Source organism: Sorex araneus, chromosome 3 (assembly GCF_027595985.1).
Source record: "Sorex araneus isolate mSorAra2 chromosome 3, mSorAra2.pri, whole genome shotgun sequence".
In the NCBI taxonomy this organism is placed as follows: Eukaryota; Metazoa; Chordata; class Mammalia; order Eulipotyphla; family Soricidae; genus Sorex; species Sorex araneus.
The window spans coordinates 87,199,765-87,226,352 of NC_073304.1; the positions used below are offsets into that span (position 1 = coordinate 87,199,765).

A 26,588-nucleotide genomic window follows, 5' to 3' on the forward strand; every position below is an offset into this window, starting at 1 on the left:
TGTAGCACAGTTCACAGTCTAGATGCATTTCTGTAAGAAGCCGCTCTGGGTGCCAAAATGGGTTAGAAGACCTCTCGGATCATAGTCTTTAGGAGCAGAGGGTCCATTTCGCGCGCGGCAGCCTCCTTTTTTTTTTTTTTTATGAATACATTTTGTAAATTCTGGGGCTGGGATGTGGTTCAGAGGTTTAGCGCTTGCCTTGCATATATGAGGCCTTGGGTTCAATCCCTGACTCCACAAAAAACAAAAAAAGTATTCTAGTCTTTTGATTTTATTCTTAAATTACAATTAAATTCAGATTTGTGAAGAGCCATGCTGTACATGTAATTATCAAAATTGGGGATAATGACTGCTTTGTTTGTACTCATTTATGACATAGGGATTATTCTGTTTAGACCTTCCACGGTCTCTGGAAAGGCAGTAGAATTCTGTTTCCTGCTAAAATTCCTAGAGCTGGCTGTGAAGTACACACACACACACACACACACACACACACACACACATCTGTATATATCAGACACAGTTTTCTGTGCTGTGACTCTAGAGTTACATGAGGCACAGCCTCTGCCTTCTGTGAAATTAAAAGCTAGTAGGAATGCTAAAACAGAGCCATAGAGGGGCCGGAGTGATAGTACAGTGGGCAGGGTACTTGCCTTGTACATGATTGACCCAGGTTCGATCCCCAGCATCCCATATGGTCCCCCGAGCACCACCAGGAGTAATTCCTCAGTGCACAGTCAGGAGTAACCCCTGAGCATTGCCAAGTGTGGCCCCAAAATAAACCAATAAAAGACAGAGCCATCTGTCCATGGTGGTCAGTGGCACGGGCCAGGTGAGTGATGTAAACTAAATGCTGCTGTGAGAGCACCAACATGTGGGTGGCCAGGGTCATAGGAGAGGGAAGCACAGGGGAAGTGGTATTTGAGCTGGGGTTCCACTGTGGAATAGTGGAATACCAGGCAGAAGAAAAACATGAGCTATGGCCCCAAACTGCTTTTCACAAGGATGAATAACCCAGGTTGACCCTCTCATGTGGTTCTCTAGATAGTTCTAGGAACTAGAAGAGCGCTTGGGATGGGGGTGTAAGACATGTCGATTTAATTCAGTTAGCAGTACAGAGCCACTTGGGGATTTTAAGCAGAAGAGGGACACGACTGAGGCCTTGCTGTGGGAAGATGACTGTGGCGGGTTACAGGAGGGAGGCTGGTACTCAAGGCCTCCGTGAGGTGTTGGCTTGGGGAGGAGAGGGAGGGCGTGTTCTACAGAGAATTCCGGGATGGGGAACCCTTCCTTCCCAGGAGCGTCCCGTGGTACAAGTTGGCAGATTGAGGGGACACCAGGAGTCCTCCCACTCTCCGCTGTGTCCCAGAACTCATACTCACTCTGCACCTAGTCCAAAGAAGGAGTATTTAGGGCGTTCTTCCTGCTTTTGAAGTTTGGCCACCAAGATAAGAAACTTCAAGGATGCAGAGTTGGTGGATGAGGAAGATTACTCCTTACTGATGATCAGGCCAGTAGCTTGCAATCTTTTGCTTATGGTTCTGATCTTGCTATAGATAAGACTGGCCTCAGGGAAAAAAATTCCCTTATGCTGCTTGCTTTTTTTGGGAGGTTGGGTGATGCTTAGGGGATACCCCAGCCTCTGCCCTCAGGAATTACTCTTGATGGTGCTCGGGGTCCATGTGGGATGACAGGGATCGAATCTGGGTCAGCCCCATGCAAGGCAAGCACCTTCCTCGCTGTTCTATGGCTCCAGAGTGCTTTCTTTGATTGAGCTAAGTCTCACCTTTGCCTTTCCCTTTGCCAGTGCCTGCTCTAGTGGCACAGCGGTGTTTGAACCACTCTCTGGATTTGGGCACATGCTGACTTTTGTATTAGAGTCCCCTTCCCATAGAGTGAGAGCTGATGCTGTCCTTACGACTTCCTCCTTCTGGACATGAGTATCCAATTCAGAGCCTGGAATGTCATTTGCCTTGGAAACAGGTGTCTGAGGTCTGTGCTGACTCTGAGCTCTAGTGCGCCCTGGATGTGGGTACACCGGCATCAGAAGACCCTCTTCCCTCTTCTGCTCTGACCATCTCAGTGAGGAGAGCTCAGAACCCTTTTGGGGAGGGGGACAACACATCCAGAGGTGCTCAGGAGCTACTCCCGGCTCTGTGCTTGGGGTCTCTGTGCTTAGTGTCTGGGCACATACAGTGCCAGGGTTTGAACCTGAGCCTTCTGCCTAAGCAAAGCCATTAAGGTGTCTCAGAACCCATTCTAGAACCATTTCAGCTACTGAGGAGATCTTGCTGAGCATTTTCAACAGTAAAGTTAGCAGAGTGGGGGCCAAAGAGATAGCACAGAGGTCAGGTGCTCTCCTTGCACACAGCTGATCCGGATTTGATCCCCGCCACCACATAATGTCCTCTGAGCCTGCCAAAAGTGATTCCTGAGTGCAGAGCCAGGAGTAAGCCCTGAGCACCACCAGGTGTGGCCCCCCAAACAATAATAATAATAATAATAAAGTTAGCAGAGTGAACCCTGTTGTTCCCTCTGCTTCCTCTTAGGCCGTCCTCCCAGGCTCTCAGACTCTCTCCAGAGTCGTGGAGATTTCCTCCTGCGCTCTTCTCCCAAATGCACTATTCTGTGCATTTCAAGGAACCTGAACTTTCTTCCTTGGGGTCACTCCGGTTCATTGTTTTCTTCTTGATTCTGGAGGCAGGGAGGCTAGAGTTTGGAAGTAAAGGGGTAAGACACTAACTCTAGTATTCCCCTCATTCGACTCTCTACCCCTTTAACTGTGTTGCTGCTGTTTTGGCACCAACTGCAGGTCACACTTGGCTGTCTGTTGTGATCGCCAGGGCTCGGCCACACTCGCAGCTCCTGAGGGTCACACACACAGGTTACACTTTGTTGCAGCCCTGGGAGTCCCAGACCCCAGCACAACACTGGGGACTGAACTCATGACCTCAAGCCTGCAAGGCAAGTGCTCTAGCCTCTGAGTCATTCACAGCCCTCCCCTCCACGGGGGCTATCTTTACAGCCTCCTGGGGAGCCTTAATGTGGAGTCTTTGAACCTTACTCTACATCCGTGTCCGTTACACACCGAGGAGGGTATTGCTCTCAGAGGAAAAGCCCACAAAGAAATTCTGTGGCTGATCTCCCCCCACTCCCCGCCCGCCAACCCCCACCTTCTGTGTCTCAACAGAATTGGATTGAGCCCAGGGCCCCATCTATGCAAGGCAAGTGCTGTGAAGTACAGCCCTGCGTCCTGAGAAATAGTAATGAGGGGCCAGAGAGATAGTAAAGCAGGTAGGGTGCTTGTCTTGCACCAGGTTCGATCGCTGGCATCACCAGGAATAAGCCTGAGCCCACCAGGAATAAGCCCTAAGCATTCCTGGGTGTGGCCCCCAAACCCCCAAAGTAAAAAATAAACAAAACGGAAGCCTCAAACAGAAATGGCATGCCAAAGAATTCCAAATCAAAAATGGAAAAAATAAATAGCCGGGAAGATAGTCCAGCGGTTACCGGGGAGATAGTCCAGAGGTGCTTGCTTCGCACGTGGCCAGTTTGATCCCTGGCACCACATGTGGTCCCCCAAGCCCCTCCAGGAGTGATCCTGAGTGAGAGCCAGGAGTAAGCTCTGAGCACCACGGGGTGTGGCCTGAAATAAAAACAAAACAAATGTCTTAAAAACCGTATTGAAAGGCAGGATTAGAAACCTTTGTTCGCTGAGATTCCCCGAGTTTGCAGCCCAGAACCTCTAAGGTCGCCTCCAGCCCGGTGGCAGATTTACCTTCCTAAGAAGCAGAGGCTATTTTCATCCGGCACCAGAGAACTGGCTCTGCTCCAGCGAGTGCTGGGCTCTGAGCAAGGGGGCCTGCGTCGTGCTCAGAGTGGAAGTTCCTCCTTTCTACAGCCTCCTGGGGCGCGGCAGTGGGACTGAACCCCTCCAGATGGGGTGGAGCCTGGCCCCTGGCCCAGAAGCGGGGTCTGTTCTGGGGTCTAGGAGCGACCTTTCTACCCCCTCGCTCCCGGACAGACTGCACTTTGGACTGTGACGGGGCAGGAGTGAGCGAGCAGGGGCGGGTGAGACACGCCTCCCCGCCCCCGCCCCACCGGTCATGGGGCTCTGCCCAGCTGGCCCGACTCCGCACCAGGCCTGCCCTCCTCGGGCTGCCCCTGCGGCTTTGCGAGAGCTGGCAGGCAGCTCCCAGCGTCGGGTGGCGCATCGGCCTGTGGGATTAGCCTGCCCTGTGTGGGCAAGACAAGGAGGGTTATTCTTAACCTGCAGCGAGGGAGGACAAGGCCCCGAGACAGGCCTGCAACTTGCTGCTTGATAGGAAGTGCGAGCCCTTGGTTTTGTGGGAGCGAATGAGACCGCAGGTGTTTCTCACTCACACAGAGTGGGATTGCAGAGTGAAAAAGGCAGAAGAGGGAAGAACGCAGCGGGTGGCAACAAAACATCACCAAAACAGCCGGGCTTCCTCTCAGGGGGTGGGGTGCCTTTGCCAGCGTGAGGTCAGCCAAATCCTGGAGGCCTCCATGGCGGTGGCCTCTTGGTTCTGTCTCTGGAGAGCAGGCCTGCTGCCTGGACTCTGCGGATGCTCCGAGGCCCTGTGTGCAGAGAGGACAGCCTCTGCCTACCCCAGCTCCTCACCCTTCCTGCCGCTTTTCCCTGTCTGCTGTCACTGGCGCTTTTCTGGTTTCCCCTTCATCCCTATCATACTCCTCGGCCTGACCTTGATCCCGAGCATTCAATCCTTGTTTCTCTTGTTAAGTATTGTGTGAGTCCTGTCAGACATCCCGAAGCACTGTAGACTCCGCCCGTCAGAAAAGAGGTGTCCTTGGTGGCCAGCTTCCCCAGTGCAGGCTCAGGCTTTTGTCTTTCTCCTCCAGAGAGGCGCAGTACCCGGCTGTACCTGTTCATCTTTGCTTTGCCACTTTTTTTTTTTTTGACTTTTTGACTCACACCCAGCGATGCTCAGGGGTTACTCCTGGGTCTGCACTCAGGAATTACTCTTGGCGGTGCTCCGGGGACCATATGGGATGCCAGGCATCAAACCCGTATTGGTCTCAAGCAAAGCAAATGCCCTACCCACTGTGCTTTCACTCTGTTCTTTCTTTCTTTCTTTCTTTCTTTCTTTCTTTCTTTCTTTCTTTCTTTCTTTCTTTCTTTCTTTCTTTCTTTCTTTCTTTCTTTCTTTCTTTCTTTCTCTCTCTCTCCTTCCTTCCTTCCTTCCTTCCTTCCTTTCTTTCTTTCTTTCTTTCTTTCTTTCTTTCTTTCTTTCTTTCTTTCTTTCTTTCTTTCTTTCTCTCTCCTTTCTTTCTTTCTTTCTTTCTTTCTCTCTCTCTCTTTCTTTCTTTCTTTCTTTCTTTCTTTCTTTCTTTCTTTCTTTCTTTCTTTCTTTCTTTCTCTCTCCTTCCTTCCTTCCTTTCTTTCTTCCTTTCTTTCTTTCTTTCTTTCTTTCTTTCTTTCTTTCTTTCTTTCTTTCTTTCTCTCTCCTTTCTTTCTTTCTCTCTCCTTCCTTCCTTTCTCTCTCCTTCCTTCCTTTCTTTCTTTCTTTCTTTCTTTCTTTCTTTCTTTCTTTCTTTCTTTCTTTCTTTCTTTCTCTCTCCTTTCTTTCTTTCTTTCTTTCTTTCTTTCTTTCTTTCTTTCTTTCTTTCTTTCTTTCTTTCTTTCTTTCTTTCTTTCTTTCTCTCTCCTTCCTTCCTTCCTTCCTTCCTTCCTTCCTTCCTTTCTTTCTTTCTTTCTTTCTTTCTTTCTTTCTTTCTTTCTTTCTTTCTTTCTTTCTTTCTTTCTTTCTTTCTTTCTTTCTTTCTTTCTTTCTTTTTCTTTTTGGGTCACACCCGGCGATGCACAGAGGTTACTCCTGGCTCTGCACTCAGGAATTACTCCTGGCGGTGCTCAGGGGACCATATGGGATACTAGGAGTCGAACCCGTCTTATTTCTTGTGCGCTGGGCCAGATTCTCATTAATCTCCCTCCTGAACTATTTGGCTTGTTTGGGTGCTGGGGATCCAGTTCAGGACCTCCCACAGGCAAGGCCTGTGAGCTGCTGGTGAGCTGCCTCCTCAGCCAGCACCATTGTAACAGGCTCTCCCGGGGGCTCCCTGCCTCTGAGAGCGTTGTCTGCAGGCACTGTCTCCCACATAAGGCTCTGTGCCCTTGGCTTGAGTTCCTTGGGACGTTGCTGCATCTGCCTTTCCTGAGCTACTTGGGTGGACGGCACTTGCTCTCACCATTGGTCACCTCCATCCGTTTCTTCTGCCCACTATGCACATGCAGCTTCTTCTACCGAGAAGTCCTCCAGCTTGACCCCCCACCTGCCAGAAGGACACCTGTCCTGCATGAGAGGCCCCTGCCAAATACTGTCTTCCTTCCAGGAAAGCTTCCGTGTTCTCTTTTGTCAGCTTGCTCAGAAACCACCTCTCCCACACCTCCAGGGAATCCTGAGTTTCTTTCGTGTGTCTGACCACACTGCAGGCTGCTCTGTGGTCAGTCTTGCAGCATCCCAGTTGGATTTGAGTCAGCGGGTAGAGCCCCCTCCTTCCCCCTCCCCCCACCCCCACAGTGCCCTCACACAGCCCTTGTGAAATATGCTTTACACTGTGACCCAGTGTGCGCACACCCTGGAGCAAGTTTCTTGGTCAATATTCCCCCTTCATGCATGTGTATTGAATCCATTTTTTTTGTCCTGTTCCATTTGTTCATTATCTTCTAAATTGATTTCAAGTCCTGTTGATAGGCTGCCGTCTGCACGTAGAAAAATACCGTGCTATCTAGAGTGAATGAGTGGTTGTTTCTGTGGCCTCGGAGCCACCTGTTTTTTCCATCGACTCTAATGAGAGCCAGAAGAGCACTTAAACAGTTGGCTTCAGTCTTTGCTTCTCTCCTGGGAGCAGGCTATTATGAAGTTATCCCTTTATCTCATTAAAGTAAGGGGCAAGATTTTACTTTCCTTTTCCCTCTCGGCAGGATCCAGTCGCACCCTGCCCAGGACTGATTGGGGTGGAGGGTGTCCGCAGGGTACCTGGAGTAATTCTGCTCCTGGGGAAAGCCGACACCCTCTTTCAGCCCTGTATAGGCTTTCCTCCCCTTCTCATCACTCGCCACCTGCCAGAGCAAAGGCCCGGCCACCACTTGTGTTGTGCTGGTGGGCTGGTTTGACTGCGGAGGAGGTCCCCAGAGAGGGTAGTCTGGGCACTGTCACTTCCCTTCTGAGTAATCTTGGCACCACCCGCTTGTGGCACTTGTGTCCCATCACTGGCCCTCAAATCACCCATCTAAAATCTCCTGGATTTGGGATCACTCTTCTCCTTGGTCCCCTCTCCTGCTTCATTTCCCTCCAGTGATGCTTGAGGTCCAAAGTCACGCTCATGGGCTTGCTTCCTTATGTGGAAAGAAACTTGTATTCAGGGGGAACCTTGGATGTTGGTTCTCAGAGTGTGGTCTGGGAACCCCTAGGAGTCCCCAAGCCCTTCTAGGGCGTCTGTGAGATCCGCCCTCTTCCAACTACATCTCCAAATGAGGCCAGATTTTCTTCAACTAGAATAACATCACGCAACAGATCGAGTGCAGACGCACACTCGCGAATCCAGCTGTTTCCTCTTAAGCCAGACATTAAAGAGATTTGCAAAAATGTAAGCGTGCCACTCTTCTCACTGACTATTTTTTGTTTTGGAAACCAGTTATTTTGAATAAGTGCCCTGTTAACATTGAATGTTTGTTATTGTTATTTTTAAATGAATTAAAAATATTTAAAGGTATTTCTATTGTGTTTTCTAACATAGTAAATACTGATCAAACCTGTATAAACAAAAGCCCGCTTGAGTCCTTGATGCTTTCTTTTGTTCTCTCCTCAATAGTTTCTAAGAGTATAAAGAAAGCAAAGAGTGACAAAGACCAGAGTAAGTGTGAAAATCGCCAGGCTAGGTCCTGCTGTGGTAGCAGGTCACCTCAGGGCTCCCAGCATGGACATGGTTTCTCTCTGGCCCAAGCTTGTGTTCTACGAGGTCAGCACTTGGGGATCAGGCCGAGGGGTCCCACGGTCCCATCACCTGCTGCCTTATGACTAGGGCCCCCAGGGATTGCGCAGTGGTGGAGTGCTGCCCCTGCAGGGGAGGCTTCAAGTTTGAATCCCTGGTACCAACCCACGTGACAAGGGTGATGGAGGTGGCTCTTCAATTCTAGCAGCAGTGCTGCTTGGGATCCCGGGCACCTCAACAAAAGTATATGACACCCATCTCCACCCTGCAGTCATAGCAATAGCCATGGAGAGGGAAGGGAAAGAACGGAACGCATCCACTAGGGAGTAGTATGTGGGACATCATAAAAATGTGCAGCCCTTTGACGTGATTTGAAAGGTTTCGCCTGGCAGTGCAGGGTCTTGAGTTCAAATCCCAGAGCTGCCACCTGCACTGAGGCCATCAGGACAGTCCAGCTGCATGAACTCTGACAGTAAGGGCTGCAAGTTCAAACCTAGTGCTGTCTGCTGGTGCTGAGGCCGTCTGGATGGCCCTGCTGTGTGGGGCCCCCTCAGAGGGAGGGCCTGGAAGTTCCCAGGACAGGAGAAAGGCCCAAGCTTAATTCCTGGTGCTGCCAGGAATTGTGCCAGTAGGATCCAGATCCATATGTGCTAGTTGGATCCGGACTGCTCCACAGTGTGGGGTCTCCCAGCAAGGGAAAATTGGGGTAAGAGGGAAGCATAGCCTTACAAGCACTTATGGAAAAAGCATAAACAAAAAAGAAAACTGAATCCATGAGCTTTTTGTGCCTCTCTCTGCTGGGTGGGTAGGTTTCACCAGACAGCTTAATGTTCAGGAATGGTCAGGGACGTGCATCCAGCGTGCTGCTGCAGACTTACTGACCCCCATACCACTTTTTAGACTATACCTGGGCTGGAGCGATAGCACAGTGGGTAGGGCGTTCGCCTTTCATGAGGCTGACCTGTGTTCGATTCCTCCGCACTCTCAGAGCCCAGCAAGCTACCGAGAGTATCACGCCCGCACGGCAGAGCCTGGCAAGCTACCCATGGCGTATTGGATATGCCAAAAACAGTAAGTCTCACAATGAGAGACATTACTGGCGCCCACTCGAACAAATCGATGAGCAACGGGATGACAGTGACAGTCACCTTTTTTCCTATTTTTTAATGGTTACTGGAAGATATCTCAAATGCCCAATAATGATTTGGAATGGAATGAATAAGTGTGTGATCACTATCTGTTGGCCTGGAAGAGATGGCTTAAAGGGCCGACCATATGGTCTGCATGCAGAATGTCCAGGTATGATCCCCAGCACCACATGGTACACTGAGCACTGTATTGGGAGTTGGCTGTGAGCCTGATATGCTCCGTATTTCATGTCCTCATTCTCATCTGATCTGTCACTGTCCCTGAAACCTCTGCCTGGCATTTGTTTATTCCTCAAAGATTTATCAAGTACCCTCCACGTGTCAGATACTGTTAAAGCACTCCCGCGAGGGACAGCTCTATCCTCAGGGAGCTCATATTGTGACAGAGAAAAGACAGTAAGTGCCTGGACAGAGATAAAATCAATGTTGGGTCACGACCTAATTCTAGGAAGGGAACAGACTCAGGGTAATTGGGGTAGAGGCAGTGAAGTGAATCTCCGGAGCTCTGGGCTGGGAGCAGAGGCCTGTGTGGGTGAGCGGTGTGAGCAGCGGAGAGAGGAGGGTTTCTGTAGGAGTATCTACAGGCCCTTTGTGTAGCAGAGTCCGTGTGAGGTTGCGGTGATGGGGCAGGGTCAGCGAGGGGGCCTAGGAATTGGGGTCAGGAGCTCCAGTGGCACAGTCGGTTAGCGCGCGCGGTACTTAACGGAATTGGGGTTGGTGGCAAGGTGGCCAGAGGCTCCCAGGTGATTAAGGGTCTTGTAAGCCTGTGTACAGAATTTGTTGGTTTGGTTTCTTGATTTTTGAGCCACACTCAGCGGTACTCTGGGGTTATGCATGGCTCTGTGCCTGGGAATCATTCTGGCATTGCTCAGGGGATCATATGGAATGCCAGGGATGGGCTCCGGCTTGACCGCGTGAGAGCAAGCGCTCTGCCCTCTGTACTACCCCTCTGGCCCAGTCTGTACAGAACTTGGATTCGAAACTCAGGACGGGTAGCTACAGAAGGTTTGTGGCAGAGTGATGACATAATCTCATGGATATTTGAATTTCATTTTTTGTGGTGGGGCATTTGCCTCTCCAGCAGTGCTCAGGGTTTTTTCAGGAGCCAGGGATCGAACTTAGGACCTCACACGTGTAAGGCATGTGCTCAGCACATTGAGCTGCCTGCCCAGTACTGTCTTGTGTGTTAGAAAGAATCTCTGTGACTGCCACGCAGAGAACGTGGACTAGGCTGAGGCAGAGGGGCCACTGGACAATACGGCCTCAGGGAGAGCATGGCCCTTCAACTGAGAGGTGTGTTTGTGAATGTTTGACACTTATTTTGTTTTGTTTGTGGGCCACACCCTTCGATGCTCAGGGTTTCCTCCTAGCTCTGCACTCAGGAATTACTCCTATAATTCAGTGCTCAGGGGACAATATGGGATGCCGAGGGTTGAACCCGGGTTGGCCACATGCAAGGCAAGTGCCCAAATCACTGTTCTATGGCTCTAGCCCCGAATGTTGAGGAGAAAAGGCCTTGGTTTATAGCGTTGGCTGAGTTGTCCATGGTGTATTCCTCACGTCGGTCACTCCCGCCTTCCGTGAGTGGCCCTGGGGAAGGCAGGAGCCAGTGTTGGCTGACTCGCACATGCCCCTTGGTCTTGGGTGATAGTTTGCTCTGTATCTGCAGGGGGCATGCCACCTTGTCTCCGTTTTCAGGGGTCGATGGAATTGTGCCCCTTTTTGGAAAAGGAGGCCAGGGACGGGACTGTGAAAGAGAGAGAGGGTGGTTTATCCTTCCTTCACGTCCGAAGCCTTGCAGGAGCTGTGGACTCTCAGATCCTTTGAAAGTGGAACTCCGCCCAAACCTCCCTGCAAACAGGAAACTGGTTTGAGTTAGAACATAAAATAAAAACCAGCTGATGCCCCTGACTGTTTTCCCCTGCTCCTCCCCCTCCCCAGAGCCAAAGGAAACTACTTTTTCCCCCTCTTGGGGAGCTGGTCAGAAAGCCAGAAACAGCCCAAACCATAAATGCCTTTGAAAATAAGCCAAGTTTTGAGCCTGGGCAAACTCGTGCCCAGGGGGTGGTTTTCTGGTCCGGAAGTCTGCTCCACTGACCAGTGACCCAGCAGCAAAGTGGCCGAGAGTGCCTGAGATCAGAGCCTGCCAGCGGGGCCCTTGGAAGTCTGCAGCAGCTTTCTCAGACCTGAGCTGCCGAGCCTGATTGTCAGTCTGGGAGTCAGTCAAGTGTGACCAGCATTACTGTTCAGTGAGACAGAGTAGAATAGAAAAGAAGAGCCCACACGCCACCAGTGGGACTGCTATTCAGTGAAACTCAGTTTTCTACCCAAACTCACACACGTGCACACACACACACACAGACACTTGTGTGCGTGCACCCTGGGTTGTGAGACACCATGTGTCTCTTACCGTGGCTTGTGGTCAGTGAAGTTGGGTAAACACTGGTGTTCAGGGCCTGAGTAATGCTCCCTCCTTCCTGCTTTATATGGCAGTTGAACTGTCCACTCTAGTTTTAGCATCAGTTTTCAGCGGACAGGGACCATCTGCCCACAAAACACCCACCCAATAAAAAAAAAAAAAAAAAAAAACACCCACCCAAGATTCCTGTCCGAAGTCCAGAACCAGCTGACTGGTTGAAGTTTTTGGAACCAAGTCTAAGCTGAGGGAGGGATGCATGCACGTCTGAATCCCATGGATTTCCTGCCCTGAGGATAGCTCCTCTCTATCCCGTTTCTGAGCTGTATGGACACTGGGGGGCCAGAGATAGTACAGTGGCTAAGGCTCTTGCCTTGCACGCAGCTGACCCAAGTTTGATTCTGGTACCTCATGTGGTCCCTTGAGCCTTGTTTCAAGAGTGATCCCTGAGCACCGAGTCAGGAGTAATCCCCGAGCAATGATGGGTTTCACCCATCCCCACCGTCCCCTGCAAAGGCTACCTGATCTCACGGAGGTTTAGTGCCCCAGCGCGGGCCTGCTGGCATAATGGCTGTGGTCTGAGGTGCTCTGCACTGAAAGGAGTCATAAACGCTTGTTGGAATTCCTGCTGGAATTCCAAGAAGCACCAGAGACTGTTGGAGACCAACCTGGGGGATTGATTTTTGTTTTGTTTTGTTTCTTAATTTTTATTTATTTATTTGGCTTTTTGGGTCATACCCGGCTCAGGGGTTACTTCAGGCTCTATGTTTGAGGGACCATATGAGATGCCAGGGATCGAACCCAGGTTGGCTGCGTGCAAGGCAAACACCCTACCCACTATACTATCTCTTCAGCCCCAGGAATTAGTTTTTAACTGTGACAACCCGGAAGACTTAGTTTGGTCTTTGACCATTGCAAGGTGTTTCTTTTCATTGACTTTGGACTAAAACAGTTCTTGGGGATAAGAATCTTAACTGGCCCCTAGGAGCACGTGAAGTCAGTGGGAGAACAGGGGAAACCTAAATCTCTCCAGGGGCCTCTGCCTCTCCTCAGGCAGCACCTTTCAACCCTCAGAGCCCTTCTCTGAGCCAGTGAAAACTGAAAGCAACTATGACAGAACCAAGTGGGGGGGGCCAAGCCCAAGTTTCCAGTCACCTACCAATTATGGGGGTGGATGGACCTGCCCAGGATCTCAAGGTGGATGGTACCACAAGGTGGGGAGTAGAGCCGATGGGGGGCTAGTAGCCCTGGGTGCAATGTTGGGGGGGTCTTTCATTTAAAGAAAGTGGATTTTCTGGGGGGCTCTGCTCTGGCACTGAGCAGTGGTTCGCACTACCCTGGTAGGGGTGGGACTGTGGTCATGGGTGGGGTGACAAGGCTCTGAGAACAGTGACCAGTGGTGATGGAGATCTCCACAGGGTTGTCCCGTCAGCCCCCCTGAGCACTGTGCATGCCCCTTAGCTGTCCTAGTTCAGAGTAGTCTGGGCATGTTTGACACAGCGCTTCACAGAGCTCGGCATCAGGCCTCCCGGGCTCCTGTCAGTCCCTCAGTCCCTCAGTTTGGGCAGGGCCCTGTGATGGCGGGAAGAACATGATGGAACGCAGATCCGGGAAGGATGAGTCACCTAATTGACACCTAACAGTCTCTGGCTCCTGACAGATCAGGGCAGCCTTTCTTTGCTGTCCACTCAGCCTTGGAGATCAGCGACCTCCCTGGGCATTAGTTTGTGTGGGAGCTTCGAGCTGAACTGTTGGCACTCTGTTCCCCCGGGGGTCTCAACCTCAACCCAACGAGAGCTGTTAGTGCACACTGCTTCCCCCACACGACCCAGTCTGATCAGAGCAGAACCTGGGAGGGCCAGAACCCTCCACCCTAGGGCAGGGGCATCAGGACCCCACAGAGGACAGGGGAGTCAGACAGAGGGAGTCAGGACCCTCACAGAGGATAGGGAAGTCAGGACCCCACAGAGGACAGGGGAGTCAGACCCCCACAGAGGAGAGGGGAGTCGGGACCCTCTAGGACAGGGAGGTCAGGAAGATGGTTTTACAGCAGGACAAGCCAGATGCCCTCAGCATACTTCCCCCAGCCCCAGGCTGTCGCTAAGGCGTCCTTCTTTGTCTTGTAGGTAACCTTGGAGAAAGTGCTTGGAATAACAGTGTCTGGAGGCAGAGGACTGGCATGTGACCCCCGCTCAGGGTTGGTTGCTTATCCAGCTGGGTAAGTAAATGCCTTGGAGGAGATCTTAGGGCCAGGATGGGGTGGGCCGGTTTCTGGTAGCTTCTGGGAGGTGGGTTCAGGCTAATATTTTGGTGCTGTTTCTGTAGTGGAGACACAGGCTCAGGTCAAGGCTCTTGGTTGGATATTGTCCCTGTCACCCTGCCATCCTCTCCCTCTTTTTCTTTGTCTTCCACTCTCTTTCCCCTCACCCCAAAATACAATACAGAGTTCTACTTTAAACCCCACACAGCTCCTAACTCTGCCCGTCTTAATCTCCACCTTGTCATTTTTCAAAACCAGCTTTGTTAAGATACAATTTGCTGGGGAGGAGAGATAGTACAGGGGGTAGGGTGCTTGCCTTACAGCTCACCCGTTTTGATTCCTTTCACTGCATAGTCTCCTGGGAATAGTTTCTGAGCACCCAAACACTCACCCCACCGCACTGAAAAAATACTTAATTTCTTAACTTTGGAGGTAGTGGAAAGATCTGGAGTATATGCTTTGCATGTGAGAACCCTGGGTTCAATCCCTGGTACCACATGACCTCACAGCAGTGCCAGGACCCCTGGATTCAGAGACGGTAGGTAGTTTGCTCCAGGACACGAAACGGGTGCCCGCACTGGGATTCCAGCCCACCTCACCTGATTGTAGGACAGAGCTGTGGGTCTTAAAATGTCTGGGGGACCTTGAACCCCACCTAGCCCTGCTCAGGGGCCACAACCCAGCTCTGTGTTCAGGTGTTTGGGGACCATGCCCTGGGGAGATGGAACCCAGACTTGCACTCCAGCTCTGATTTCAGCTGTTTCCTAGGCAGGTTTTTCTTACTTTTAAAGTTGCTTTGGGGGGCTGGAACAACAGCAGAGCGGGTAGGGCTTTTGCCTTGCACGCGGCCGACCCGGGTTCGATTCCCAGCATCCCATATGGTCCCCTGAGCACCGCCAGGGGTGATTTCTGAGTGCAGAGCCAGGAGTAACCTCTGTGCATTGCCGGGTGTGACCTAAAAAGCAAATAAAAAAAAAAAGTTGCTTTGGGGCTGGCGAGGGAGTAGGGGGGCCAAGGCTCTTGCCCTTTCATGAGGCCCACTGGTTGGATTCATGGGCACTGCCTGGAGTGACCATAGGGTGTGGGCCCCAAACAGTAATCATACATAGGTCAATGAAAGCTTCTTCCCCCTCCCCCAGGGCTCTCTCTCTGATCGATCTCTCTCTCTGGGCTTGCAGGGTTGTGGAGGGGAAGTCCTGTCTGGTTCTGGGCTGTGTGTGTCTCCTGCTGCGGGGCCTCTGGCTTCTGTGCAGGGGACCTGTGGCCGCCCCCTTCCCCCAGGCGCTGATGAATGATCTCTGGTGCTGAGCCCAGTGAGCTCCTCGCCCCGGGGGAATTCCTCTTGGCCTGCCCGGCCTGGGAAAGCCAAGTTTTTTCTTGCTGAGGTGGGGCTGGGGCTGGCTTCGGTGGGCAGGAAAGGCCTGGGGTGTTGGACTGTTGACCCTGCCTGGCTCCCTCTTTCTCCCCACTCCCCCCCCCCCACTGGCGCCTTGAAGGGCGGGTGCTTTGCTGAAGGGCAGTTCCCAGCCTGGCCACCTGCCGAGTCCTGAGTCCTTGTCCTTCCAGGTGGGGTGTGTAGGGTTCCCCCCCTCCAATCACATCCAGGCCCCTGAGTCGCTTGAGCTTTGCCCTGTCCTGCTTCCTGACTTCTCCGTTTCCTAGTTTCTTCTTTGCAAATGGTCCCTTTCTGGGTGTGGAAGCTTCTCTGTGCTCCAACTCCCACCAGTGCTGGGGGTCCTGGGGGGCCGCCTGAGTCCCGGCGCCCGAGCAGGCCCTTCCCCCTGCCCGGGGCCTCTTCCTATCTGTGATCTCAGCCCCACGCCACCCCCACTCCTGTTCCCGCTGCACAAGTTGCTCGAGAAGCAGCTCAGGTATCCTAGAAACAAGAACAGAAACAAAGCTTAGAAAATTCTCCCAGAGGCCTCGAGGCAAATATCAAACCAAAACAAACTTTTCTGAAAGGAAATGAAACAGCTTGGGCAGGCGGGGGTGGGGGATGGGGCCGCCTGGGGCAGAGGTGGGCAGGGACCCCTCAGTTTCGGGGTGGTGGGTCATCTTCTTCAGGGGGCTCCCTGTCCTCTCGGGAAGCCCCCTTCCCCCACACCCACCTACCCACCCACCCAGGGCTTCTCTGAGGGCCTGGTTTGAGGACGCCTGAAGCCCCTTTCCTTGGCTGACTCGGCAAAGGGTGGGGACTTCACAGCCCAGCACAGACCCTGCTGTCCTGCGAGTGACCTCCCCGGGGCAGCCTGCCTGGGATGAGGACACAGGGGCAGAGCCGAGGACAGGGCCCCAGCTCACTTGTTCTTGGGGGAGCAGACTCGGGCCCTCTGTGCTAAGGTAAGCTGGGGGCCGGTGCCAGGGGGCGACCCTTCCAGGGCTTGGACACTCTGTTTCCCCCACCCTCCCGCTCTTCATGTATTGGGGTTCTACCTCAGGAGGTGCCTGGGGGAGCACTTCTCTCCTAGTGCTTGCAGCCGGCCCCCTGGACCTGCCCCGGACAGGGGACAGTTCTCGCCTGGCCCTTCAGCAGCCCCAGGCAGGCTAAAGCCTGTGCCTCACTGCCTCCTCCTTGCCTCCCCGTCTGACCTGGGCCTCCACCCCACCCGGCTCTTGGGGGCTCAGCCAGCATAGCACTGGCACCTGAGAAAACACCCCACGCCAGACGGGCCAGCACTGGGAGACCTTCACCCTGACCCCTCCACGGCTCCCCTCTGCCCCCCACCCTCGCCTGCCTCCTCAGAGCCCCCACTAGCGTTTTCAAGGCCCATCCTCTTGGAATAACTAAGAAGCTGGGTGCCAGTGGCCTTGGATATCTTTGCCGACTTCTGTCCTCCAGCGTCCGGACTGTTGTCCCCATTGGTGGAGTGTGACCATTGGCTCGGGCTCTTTCTCTGTGGTAGAATTTTTCCCGGTTTGAATAATTAGAAGAGAAAGTCTTGCTTAAAGGCTCGCTCTGTGTCTGTGTTCCTTTGTGACTCACACCCAGAGGTCCTGACTCTGCTTGCTCTGTGTGTGTGTGTGTGTATGTGTGTGTGTACACTGTGTATCTCCCTGTTCTAATTCCCCAGATCCTTTTGTGTGTGTGTGTGTGTATGTGTGTGTGTGTGTGTATACACTGTGTATCTCCCTGTTCTAACCCCAAGATCCTTCAGCCTAAGTCTTGGCCCCTCTCAACTGTCCCCACTCAGTGTCTCGCTTTCTGCCCACTCTTCCAAGGCCTGGTCTCAGGCCTGCCACGTGACCAGATCTCACCCCCTATTCTGGGCCCTCCCAGACACTGACTGGGTGCCACTCAATCTGTGTGAGCTGCGTAGTCTGGAGCCAGTGACCTCCCTGCCCTGCACCCACCTCTCTTCAGCAGGGGTCCCTGTGCCAGCGTCACGGGTGTGCGACTGGGGGAGATGATTAGGCCAGAGCAGGCTCCTGAGGTGCCAGGCAGGCTGCATGCCACCTAGAAAGTGCTAGGTAAACAGTGACTTATTTGCACCCTTGTGTGAAGAATAGTTACTCAAGGAAGTGGAAGCTTCTGCAGAGTTCCTGGAAGCCTGATGCGTGCTTCCCGGCCACCCCAGGGGTGACCTCCTGGCCCCTGCTGCCACTCAGAGATGCTCTCCGCCTCCTGTGTCCCCCCACACTCCACGCCACCTTTCAAGCGAATGAAGGTGCAGATATTTCCCCTCCAGCCTTACCCCAGCTCCTCCATCTTGGTTGCCCCCCCAAACAATCTTGGTCTCACCGTCCCTCACCCGTCAGACTCCTTTCTTCCAAACGAAACCTTGATGCACCCCCTCAGCATTTCAGATTCCCCACTGCCGAGTGTCCCCTTTCGCCTTCCTTCCCAGAAGTCCTAGCGAGAAATTGTGTCATTAGCAGGACTCCCAGCCCCTGTCAGAAAAATCCGTTTCAACTCCATAGAAGTCTTAGGAACTAGCCACTTGTATGAGGAGCTGCCCGTGAGCTCCCCAAGCCGCAAAATGTCAGAACATGGACTTGACCCTCATCTCCCCCTGCAGAGCCAGCCCTGCCCTGCTGTCCCCCAACACCGCCCCTAAGGACCCAGAGGTGCAGAATCCCTCTGTCTGTGGCACATGTGGGCCACAGCTCAGGGAGGACAGAGAGGCCACGGGCTGGGCAACCTGAGGGTCAGTCTTTGTCCTTCCCGAAGTGGCTTCTGTGTTGTTTTGTTGGTTTTTTTTTTTTTTTTTTTTGCTTTTTGGGTTACACCCGGTGATGCACAGGGGTTTCTCTTGGCTCATGCACTCAGGAATTACTCCTGGTGGTGCTCAGGGGACCATATGGGATGCTAGAAATCGAATCTGGGTCGGCCGCGTGCAAGGCAAACGCCCTACCCGCTGTGCTATCGCTCCAGCTGCACTGCAATGGCTTCTGGACAGCTGCGAAGGACCTGGGTCTGCCCAGAATTGTGGTAGTAGGAGAGACCAGAAGACGCATGTGAGCCTCTGGGGCCACTGACAGCGGAAGGGGAGTAGGCTCAGCTCATGGAAGAGGCAGGGAGGACTGTTGTGGTGGGGGAATGGGCCCCTGTCCCTGTGCAGGCCTTCCAGGGAGAGCAGCGGGAAGTGAGGGGCAGGGAGGCGTGGTTAGACCAAGTGAGGCTGGTGTCCTGCATGATGTTTAGTCTTACACGCTACCTGGCACCTGTCGGCCAGGGGTGCTGGGTCAGCTATGACAGGTACACGGGAGGGTTTGTAGGGGCAAAGCCTGGCTCTGTCCTCGCTGAAGGGTTGGACCAGGTCATCTTTAAATCAATTCCCTTCCTCCGAGCGCCTTCATGGACGGAGGTTCCCTGAGTTTTGTTGGAAGACCCTGACCCCTGTATCCTGGATGTCTCTAACAAGGGTGCACAGGTGCCTATGTGTGTGTTCGCATGTGTGTACTGGGAAAGGGAAGGGAGAATGATGTGGCTTGAGGTTTCGGAAACCATCCTATTTTTTGTTGTTTTGTGGAGGAGGTTAGTGTCACACCCGGCCATTCCTTGGGGATCAGTATTGGCGGAGTTTGGGGAGACCATCCGTGGTGCTAGGGATCAATCAGGTTGGCTGCGTGCAGGGCAAGTGCCTTGACCTCTATGCTGAAGAGCCCCTCTTGGTCATATTTCAAAGTCTTTCTGACATGGTATTCCGGAAGGGAAACCTGAGGCCCAAAGTGACAGTGAGAGAAAAGAGAAAGGAAGGAGGAAGAAAAGGACAGGAGGGTGGGGCGGGAAGAAGAAACATGTGAGGAAGATGTGGGGGAGGGGTTGGAGGTGAGGATGTGACTTAGCCCTGAAGTCCTGGGAAAATTAGGTGTCTCAGATCCTGGTGTCCCCACAACCCACTTGGGAGTCTGCACCTTTGAGTGGTTTGAGGCTGAGGCCACACTTTCCTTTGCTCCCAGTTCCTGGCAGAGAGTGGGATTCTGATACAGGGTGCTGTGGGTTTCCCTGTAAGCAGGGTTAGGGGTGGAGCTCTGCCGCCCACCCCCAGGTTAGTGCTGAGGAAGCCTGAGGCAGAGGGCAGTGAGGCGCCCTGCCCTTTACTCCTAGTGCAGTGCTCTCCCCTGGAGCTGCCCCAGGGAGTCCGTCTGAATCTGCCCCACCCAGTCTTGCCTCCTGGAGGGAGAGGCTACTCCCCCGTCTCTGCCGGAACTGTCTTCTCGGAGCCTGGGGTGCAGAGGGGTCCCCTCTGATCCCCTTGGGGGCAGGGCTTCTTGGACACGGCAGAAACTTCAGGCGCTGGCCACTCTGACCCTCCCGCCTCGTCTTACAGAGCCTGTTCTTGGGGCCCTCTGCTGTCACCCCTTTCCTCCTCTAACACTAGAGGGCGTGGGGGGTGGCCCCCTGCCAACTATGCACTTGGGCGTCCACGTGAGAGGCTGTGCCCCACCTCAGAGCGTGGCTGCCTGCCAGGGGCACGTGGTGTCCTGCGTGGGGGCTGCAGCCTGTCCCGGCGCCCTGGGTGGCTGTGGCCAGAGATGGCGTTCCTGCTCAGGGATGCATGGCGCTGCTGCTTTCGGGGAGCTGCTGAGGGTTACTGTGCTGGGTGACCAGACTCCCAGATGGCCTGGCAGTCCCCTGGCGCCGCATTGGTGCTGAGCGTGTCCCTTCCCTGCTCAGGTGCGTGGTTGTGCTGTTCAACCCCAGGAAACATAAGCAGCACCACATCCTCAACAGCTCCCGGTGAGTGGGGCCCCGGGCTGAGGGGGCACAGTCTGGGCCCCCTGTGCCACCTGGGCTGTTGGGGTCCACCGTGGGGGGAAGAGGGGAGCAGGCTTGGAGATCCACTGTGCTGACCTTTCTCTTTACAGGAAGACCATCACTGCCCTCGCCTTCTCCCCCGATGGCAAGTACTTGGTCACTGGTGAGGTGAGTGAGGGAAGGGGCTGTTCTCTGCAGGTCATGGGTGGGGAGCAGGGGCTGGTCCAAGGCCTGGGAAGAGGGCTGCTGTCATCTGGCCTCGTGGTTTTGGCTGAGTTTTGAAAGGAGCTTTTTTAAAATTTAATTTAATTTTTATTTATTTTATTTTATTTTATTTTATTTTTTTTTGCTTTTTGGGTCACACCCAGCGATGCTCAGGGGTTACTCCTGGCTCTGCACTCAGGAATTACTCCTGGCGGTGCTTGGGGGACCATATGGGATGCCGGGGATCGAACCCGGGTCGGCCGCGTGCAAGGCAAACGCCCTACCCGCTGTGCTATCGCTCCGGCCCCTATTTATTTTATTTTAATTTTTATTTTAGAGCAATGGTTTATGATACTCTTTTTTTTTCTTCCTTTTGGGGTAACACCTGGCGATGCACAGGGGTTACTCCTGGCTCTGCACTCAGGAATTACCCCTGGAGGTGCTCGGGGGACCATATAGGATGCTGGGAATTGAACTCGGGTCGGCCTCCTGTAAGGCAAAAGCCCTACCCGCTGTGCTATTGCTCCAGCCCCTATAATACTCTTAGTGGTAGGGTTTCCTGCATAACCAAATCCAGCACCTCGCCCTCCAGCAGAGTGTCTGCTTCCCTCCATCATTGTCCCAATGTCCCCCAATCATAAAATATCCCCTGTCCCTCTCCTTTGCAAGTTCTACTAAAGACCACTTCTCAGTTTCTGTTGCCTTTGGGCAGTTGTTACACCCTTACTATGTTTCTCAATTCTACATATGAAGATGATCGTTCTGTGCCTCTCCTGACTAGCTGTACTCAGCATGGCACTCTTCAGACCCATCCATGTAGCAGCAAATTGCAGGGTTTCATCTTTTCTTACAGCTGCAGTATTCCATTGTATATATGTACATAATGTGTAGTATATAAGTGTATATATATTTGTATGTATGTGTACACAATGTTTATTGTGTTGGTGTACGTGTGGACTATGTGTGTACATAATGTATGAATGTGTACTTGTATACACAATATGTTGTATAAATGTGTGTATATTTAATGTTTATTGTATGAGTGTGTGCGTATATTATATGTATATGTGCATATGCAATATATGTTATATGAGTATGTGTGTATGTACACAGTGTTTGTTGTGTGAGAGAGAGTGTATGTGTATGAGTGTCTATACAGTATGAGCCTTGAAAGAGTTCTTGAGTCTTGGTGTATATCTGAATCACCTGAAGTTCTTATTCAGTGCTTAGTGCTGGACCTGCACCTCCCCCTGCCACTTTTAATTCTGTAGTCTAGGTTGGGACCCCTACGTCAAGATTTGCCTCTCTGACCAGCTCCCCTGCTGCTCACCGTGCATCTCGTTCCTGGTGTCCTGGGGCCCCCTGCTGGGCACCAGTGGAACTCCTCCACGTCTCCCCCTCTGCGAGGCAGCCGTGGTTGTGGTTGAAGGGTGTGCAGTTGGGTGCTTAGGATTTTGGCTGCCCTTAAAATCCTCCCAGGAGGCCCTGAGCAATAACACAGTGGGGAGGGCATTTGCCTTCCACATGGCCAGCATGGGTTCGATCCCCAGCATCCCATATCTCTCCTCGAGCACAACCAGGAGTAGTTCCTGAGTGCAGAGCTGGAAATAAAGCCCTGAGCATCGCCAGGTGTGCCCTTCAAATTAAAAAATTGAAAGTAAAAAAATAAACCCCCCCAGGTGCTTGGTCCAGGAACAGAGGCACAGATCCTGCCCTCAGAGATCCTGAACCAAGCAGAGGCTGTGTGTCCTCGACAGCCTTTGCTGCCCCAGATGTGTGTTCTGTGTCCTCCAGTGTGGCCCAGGTGTGCCTGCTCCTGGCTCCCGGCGGGGGCCGTTGGTCAGAGCCGTGTCTGGTAGCTGGGAAGGAGAGGGGAGGGGAGCGCTTTTGCCCTCACCCCCACTCCCTGCCTCTCTGCAGAGTGGGCACATGCCTGCCGTGCGCGTGTGGGATGTGGCCGAGCACAGCCAGGTGGCAGAGCTGCAGGAGCATAAGTATGGGGTGGCCTGTGTGGCCTTCTCCCCGAGTGCCAAGTACATCGTCTCCGTCGGCTACCAGCACGACATGATCGTCAACGTGTGGGCCTGGAAGGTGAGTGGGCTGGGGGCTGGCCCGGCAGCCTCGGGGGGTCTGAGAACCTGCTGATGGGGCAGGAAGCAGCCACCTGAGCTCCATGCTGCTGACCAGGGTTCTCCTCCTGGGAAATGATCTGAAGCAGAAAAGAGCAGCTGTGAGGCCAGCATGTCTGTGGAAGGGGCTGGCTTGCCGCCTTCGAGGAACCACCTCACTCCCACCCCACCCCCAGGAAATGACTTTCTTCAGCCTTTTTAGAAAGGATTCTCTTCCCTCCTATCTTTCTGACCAGTAAATGTGGGGGACAGTGTGTGTGTGTGTATGTGTGTGTGTGTGTATGTATGTGTGTGTGTGTGTGTGTGTGTGCGCGCGCACACATGCATACCAAGGGATAGAATCCAGGGCCTCGTACATGTGAAGCAAGGGCTTCGTTCCTGAGTTCCATCCCTGACAAGAAATCTTTTTTGCCAGCGAGGGTGGGGGGGGGGTGGGGGGGGAGCTAAGTAGTGCTCAGGGGTTGTGGCTGGTAATACTTGGCTCCCTGGTGGCCTGATGGGTCAATGCTCAGGCCTGGTTTGAGCTGTGGTCAGGCCCAAAGTACTGGGGGTTGGACCTGGGCCTGCGTGCCAGGCATGCACTCCTACCCTGTGAGCCGTCCTGGCCCTAGTAAACACTTAGTTTTTATTTTGGAGGCACACCTGGCAATGACAGGGGCTGCTTGTGGCCCTGTCCTGGGGGGTCAGTCCAGGCTATACTTGGGCAACCATGAGGTGCTGGTGCTCAAGCCCAGCTCCCTGCAAGCCTGTGCTCTAGACATTGGGCTCTCTTGTTGGCACCCAGAAGCCCTTGTCCCATCCACCTCTCCACCGTCCTCTATATTTTCTTACTTATGCCCTAAGAAGCAGATCTTGATGCTTTCTTGGCTTTCCCTCCCTCCAGAAAAACATTGTGGTGGCCTCTAATAAGGTGTCCAGCCGGGTGACAGCCGTGTCCTTCTCTGAAGATTGCAGCTACTTTGTCACTGCAGGCAACCGGCACATCAAATTCTGGTACCTCGATGACAGCAAGACCTCAAAGGTGAGGGGCTGAGGCAGTGCCAGGAGCAGCTCAGGCACGTCCTCCATTACACATGCACCCCAGTACCACCCCCTAAAACAGGGATGTTTAGCTCATCCTTGGCCCTAGTGTATAGAGAGGAGACAGACAAAGAAGGAATGAAATCAAGGTGGGAAGAGGGGAATAAGTAACCGTTGAACAGGCATTGGGGCTTCAGTTATCCCAGTGATATGAGTGAGGAGTAGAGCCGTATATCCAAAACAGACTCAGCAGAACTGAAGACATGAGGTCTAAGTGGCAATCACTGAAACTTTGTAACGCGCCTGTCAAATTGACAGACGTGGGTGGGATGGGGGTTGGGCAGGGAGGGAATGGGGAACACTAGTAGAGGGAAGTTGACACCCGCAGAGGGATTGGTGTTGAATTACTGTATGCCTAAAATGCAGCTATCAGTAACCTTGTAAATCATGGCTCTTTAATAGAAATATTTTTTAAAAACCACCCTAATACAGATTCACACATACCCCAAACACACCCCCCCTCCAACACAGAGACTCACATGCATCCCAGGATACATGCACCCCCAATATATATGCCACCCCAACACACACCCTAGTCACACACACGCCCCAACCCACACATCCTAGTGCTCGCACACTCACACTCCAGTCCAGCATACACGCACGCCCCCCCCATGCAGATTCCCACCTGCACCCCAGTACCCCCGCACCCCTTGGCACACACCCTTGGTCCCTGAGTGCCCATGCTGCAGCCGTCCCTGGGGGTGGCCCGGCTCCGGGGCTTGGCGGCTCAGTGGTGCGGCAGCAGCGTGTGTGTCCCCAGGTGAACGCCACGGTGCCGCTGCTGGGCCGCTCGGGGCTGCTGGGGGAGCTGCGCAACAACCTGTTCACAGACGTGGCCTGCGGGCGCGGGAAGAAGGCCGACAGCACCTTCTGCATCACGTCCTCGGGGCTGCTGTGCGAGTTCAGCGACCGCAGGCTGCTGGACAAGTGGGTGGAGCTGAGAGTAAGTGCCCTGAGCTGTGCGGGCCTGTGGGGGACTCTGGGGGCGGGAGGCTGGGTCCCCGTCCCCGGACCCGGGTAACCGGCGCCTCTCTGCTCTCTCTCTGCTGTGCTTTCCCTGCTTTCCTCTCCCGCCCAGAACACAGACAGCTTCACAGTAAGTGGGGCCCGGCCCCCCTCTCTGCCTCTGCTCTTCCTCTCTCCTCGTGGCCTCTGTCTCCCGCGGTGCTCTTGGCCGCCGCCGCTGCTCACTCTCAACCCCCTGCCCCCCTGGGCCCTGTCGTTGGCACGAGGGCTTCTTCCCAGCGGGCGGGGGGTGCAGCGGGTGGCCAGGCTGACCCTCGTGCCCCTCTGCCCACAGACCACCGTGGCCCACTGCATCTCCGTGAGCCAAGACTACATCTTCTGTGGCTGCGCTGACGGCACCGTGCGCCTCTTTAACCCCTCCAACCTGCATTTTCTCAGCACCCTGCCCCGGCCGCACGCCCTGGGCACGGACATTGCCAGCGTCACAGAGGCCAGGTGAGCCCAGGGCCCCCCAGCCGATCCCGGAGCCTCGCCCTATGCCCAGCTTCCTTGGCTCTGCTTCAGGGATCGCCCCAGAGATGAGCGGGAGCACCCCTAGATAGATTTGGGTCTCACATTATCTGTTGCAGCCAAGGAAGCCTCACTCTGGGGGGGCTAGGGCGTGTCTCAGAAAGGGGGTGCTAGGAGGGCCTGTGAGAGGGCGTGGGCTCGCCTCTCTGAGCACGTGAGCGTTGCTTCAAAGGGTTGACATTTTGTTATGGTTGGATGTTGTCCCCAGACATGTCTGTGATTGACCATATTAACTGTTTTCTGTTTGGTTCCATTCTCTCTTGTCCTCTCCCGTCCCTTCACTGTTGTGATCACCAGGGTCTGATGCCAGTATGATTTTGCTTGTTTGGTTGGTTGGTTTGGGACCATCCTGGCAGTACTCTGGACTTATTCCTGGCTTCCCTCTCAGGGATCACTCCTGGTGGAAGAGTTTGGGGAACCATATGGAGTGTCAGGGATCAAACCCGGGTCAGCGTGTTCAAAACAAGCTCCCTAACCACTGTATTACTGCTCCGGTCCCATGCCAGTTGGTTTTGTTAGTTTTTGTTTTTTGTTTTGTTTTGTTTTGGGGCCATACCTGGTGGTGCTTACTCCTGGCCCTGTGCTCAGGTACCACTATTGATGGGCTTGGGGGACCATCTGGGGTGCCGGCAGTTGAACCTGGGTTGGTCACCTGCAAGCTAAGCACCCTGCCTGCTGTGCTACCACTCCAGGTTCAGTTAGTTCTTTTTTAAAGTATGTATTTTGGCTTACCAGCAGAGATTTCTTGTTTTTTGTTTTGTTTGGGGGCCACATCTAACAGTGCTCAGCGCTTACTCTTGGCTCTGGATTCAGGAGTTAATCCTGGTAGTGCTCTGGGGACTGTATGGGGTCCCTGGAATGAACCCAGGCTGGCCACATGCAAGGCCAGTGCCCTCCCTGCTGTGCTGTTGCTCCGGCCCAGCCAGCACAGGTGTAACTGTAGTGCTGGGGTGGGGGCTTATATTGTGCCGCCCACACCCACCACCACAGTGCTTGCTAGGGCTCTTGGTGTCCACACAGAGCTCTTGGGAACATGCTCTTGACTGGGAGGATGGTGGTGCTTGCCGAGGTGCTTTTCCCTGTGCTCCCCAGGGTCACTTTATCCTGCTCACATCGTTTTAGTTGTCCTAGCTGGGGGTTGTGCCCGTTTGGGTGGTGCTCACACACAGCCCTGGCTCCACTTTGACCGGAACATGTTGGCATTGTCACGGATCGCCAGCGGCAGTGCTGCCAGGGCTGCACTTAGCACGTGTGTGACAGCAGGGGTTTGGCCATGTTTGCGAGGCAGGCGCTGTGCTATGCTGGGCCTCTGACGGGGCGGAAACACGTGTGGCGAGCACTGCAGGGGACGCAGCCCAGCAGACGGGGGAGTGGGGGGCGGCGTTTCCAGGCTTGGCCCAGAGATTCGGAGTGAGCCGGTGTTCACACAGCATGGTGGGGCCTCGTGCTGGTTCTGCTCTATATTGGCTGCAGTGGCCGTGTGTGTGGCGCTGGCTTTCTGTGACAGCGTCTGTTTGTTGGGAGAGCCCCAGGCCCCAGCTAGGTGCAGCGCCCACTCTTTGCTTCCTCAATCAGCTGCGTGCAGGCCTGCGGGGTGGAGGGGGCTCTTATGTTATCCCTTCAGTGCCCCCGTCCATCAGCT

At 53.6% G+C, this 26,588-nt stretch overlaps 1 protein-coding gene across 3 annotated transcripts in view; it reads left to right on the plus strand.

The window, feature by feature from the left end:
* MAPKBP1 (mitogen-activated protein kinase binding protein 1) overlaps positions 1–26,588 on the plus strand; it is a 53,775-nt gene that overhangs the window by 15,427 nt on the left and 11,760 nt on the right. For 2 of the 3 annotated variants that reach the window (XM_055131151.1, XM_055131153.1), the window contains exons 3-10: positions 13,662–13,753; positions 19,914–19,976; positions 20,105–20,162; positions 22,119–22,289; positions 23,211–23,348; positions 24,171–24,353; positions 24,489–24,506; positions 24,711–24,871. In XM_055131151.1, the coding sequence (XP_054987126.1) occupies positions 13,662–13,753; positions 19,914–19,976; positions 20,105–20,162; positions 22,119–22,289; positions 23,211–23,348; positions 24,171–24,353; positions 24,489–24,506; positions 24,711–24,871 (884 nt within the window). The remainder of the gene's footprint in view (positions 1–13,661; positions 13,754–19,913; positions 19,977–20,104; positions 20,163–22,118; positions 22,290–23,210; positions 23,349–24,170; positions 24,354–24,488; positions 24,507–24,710; positions 24,872–26,588) is intronic. The other variant, XM_055131152.1, reaches the window with a different exon arrangement.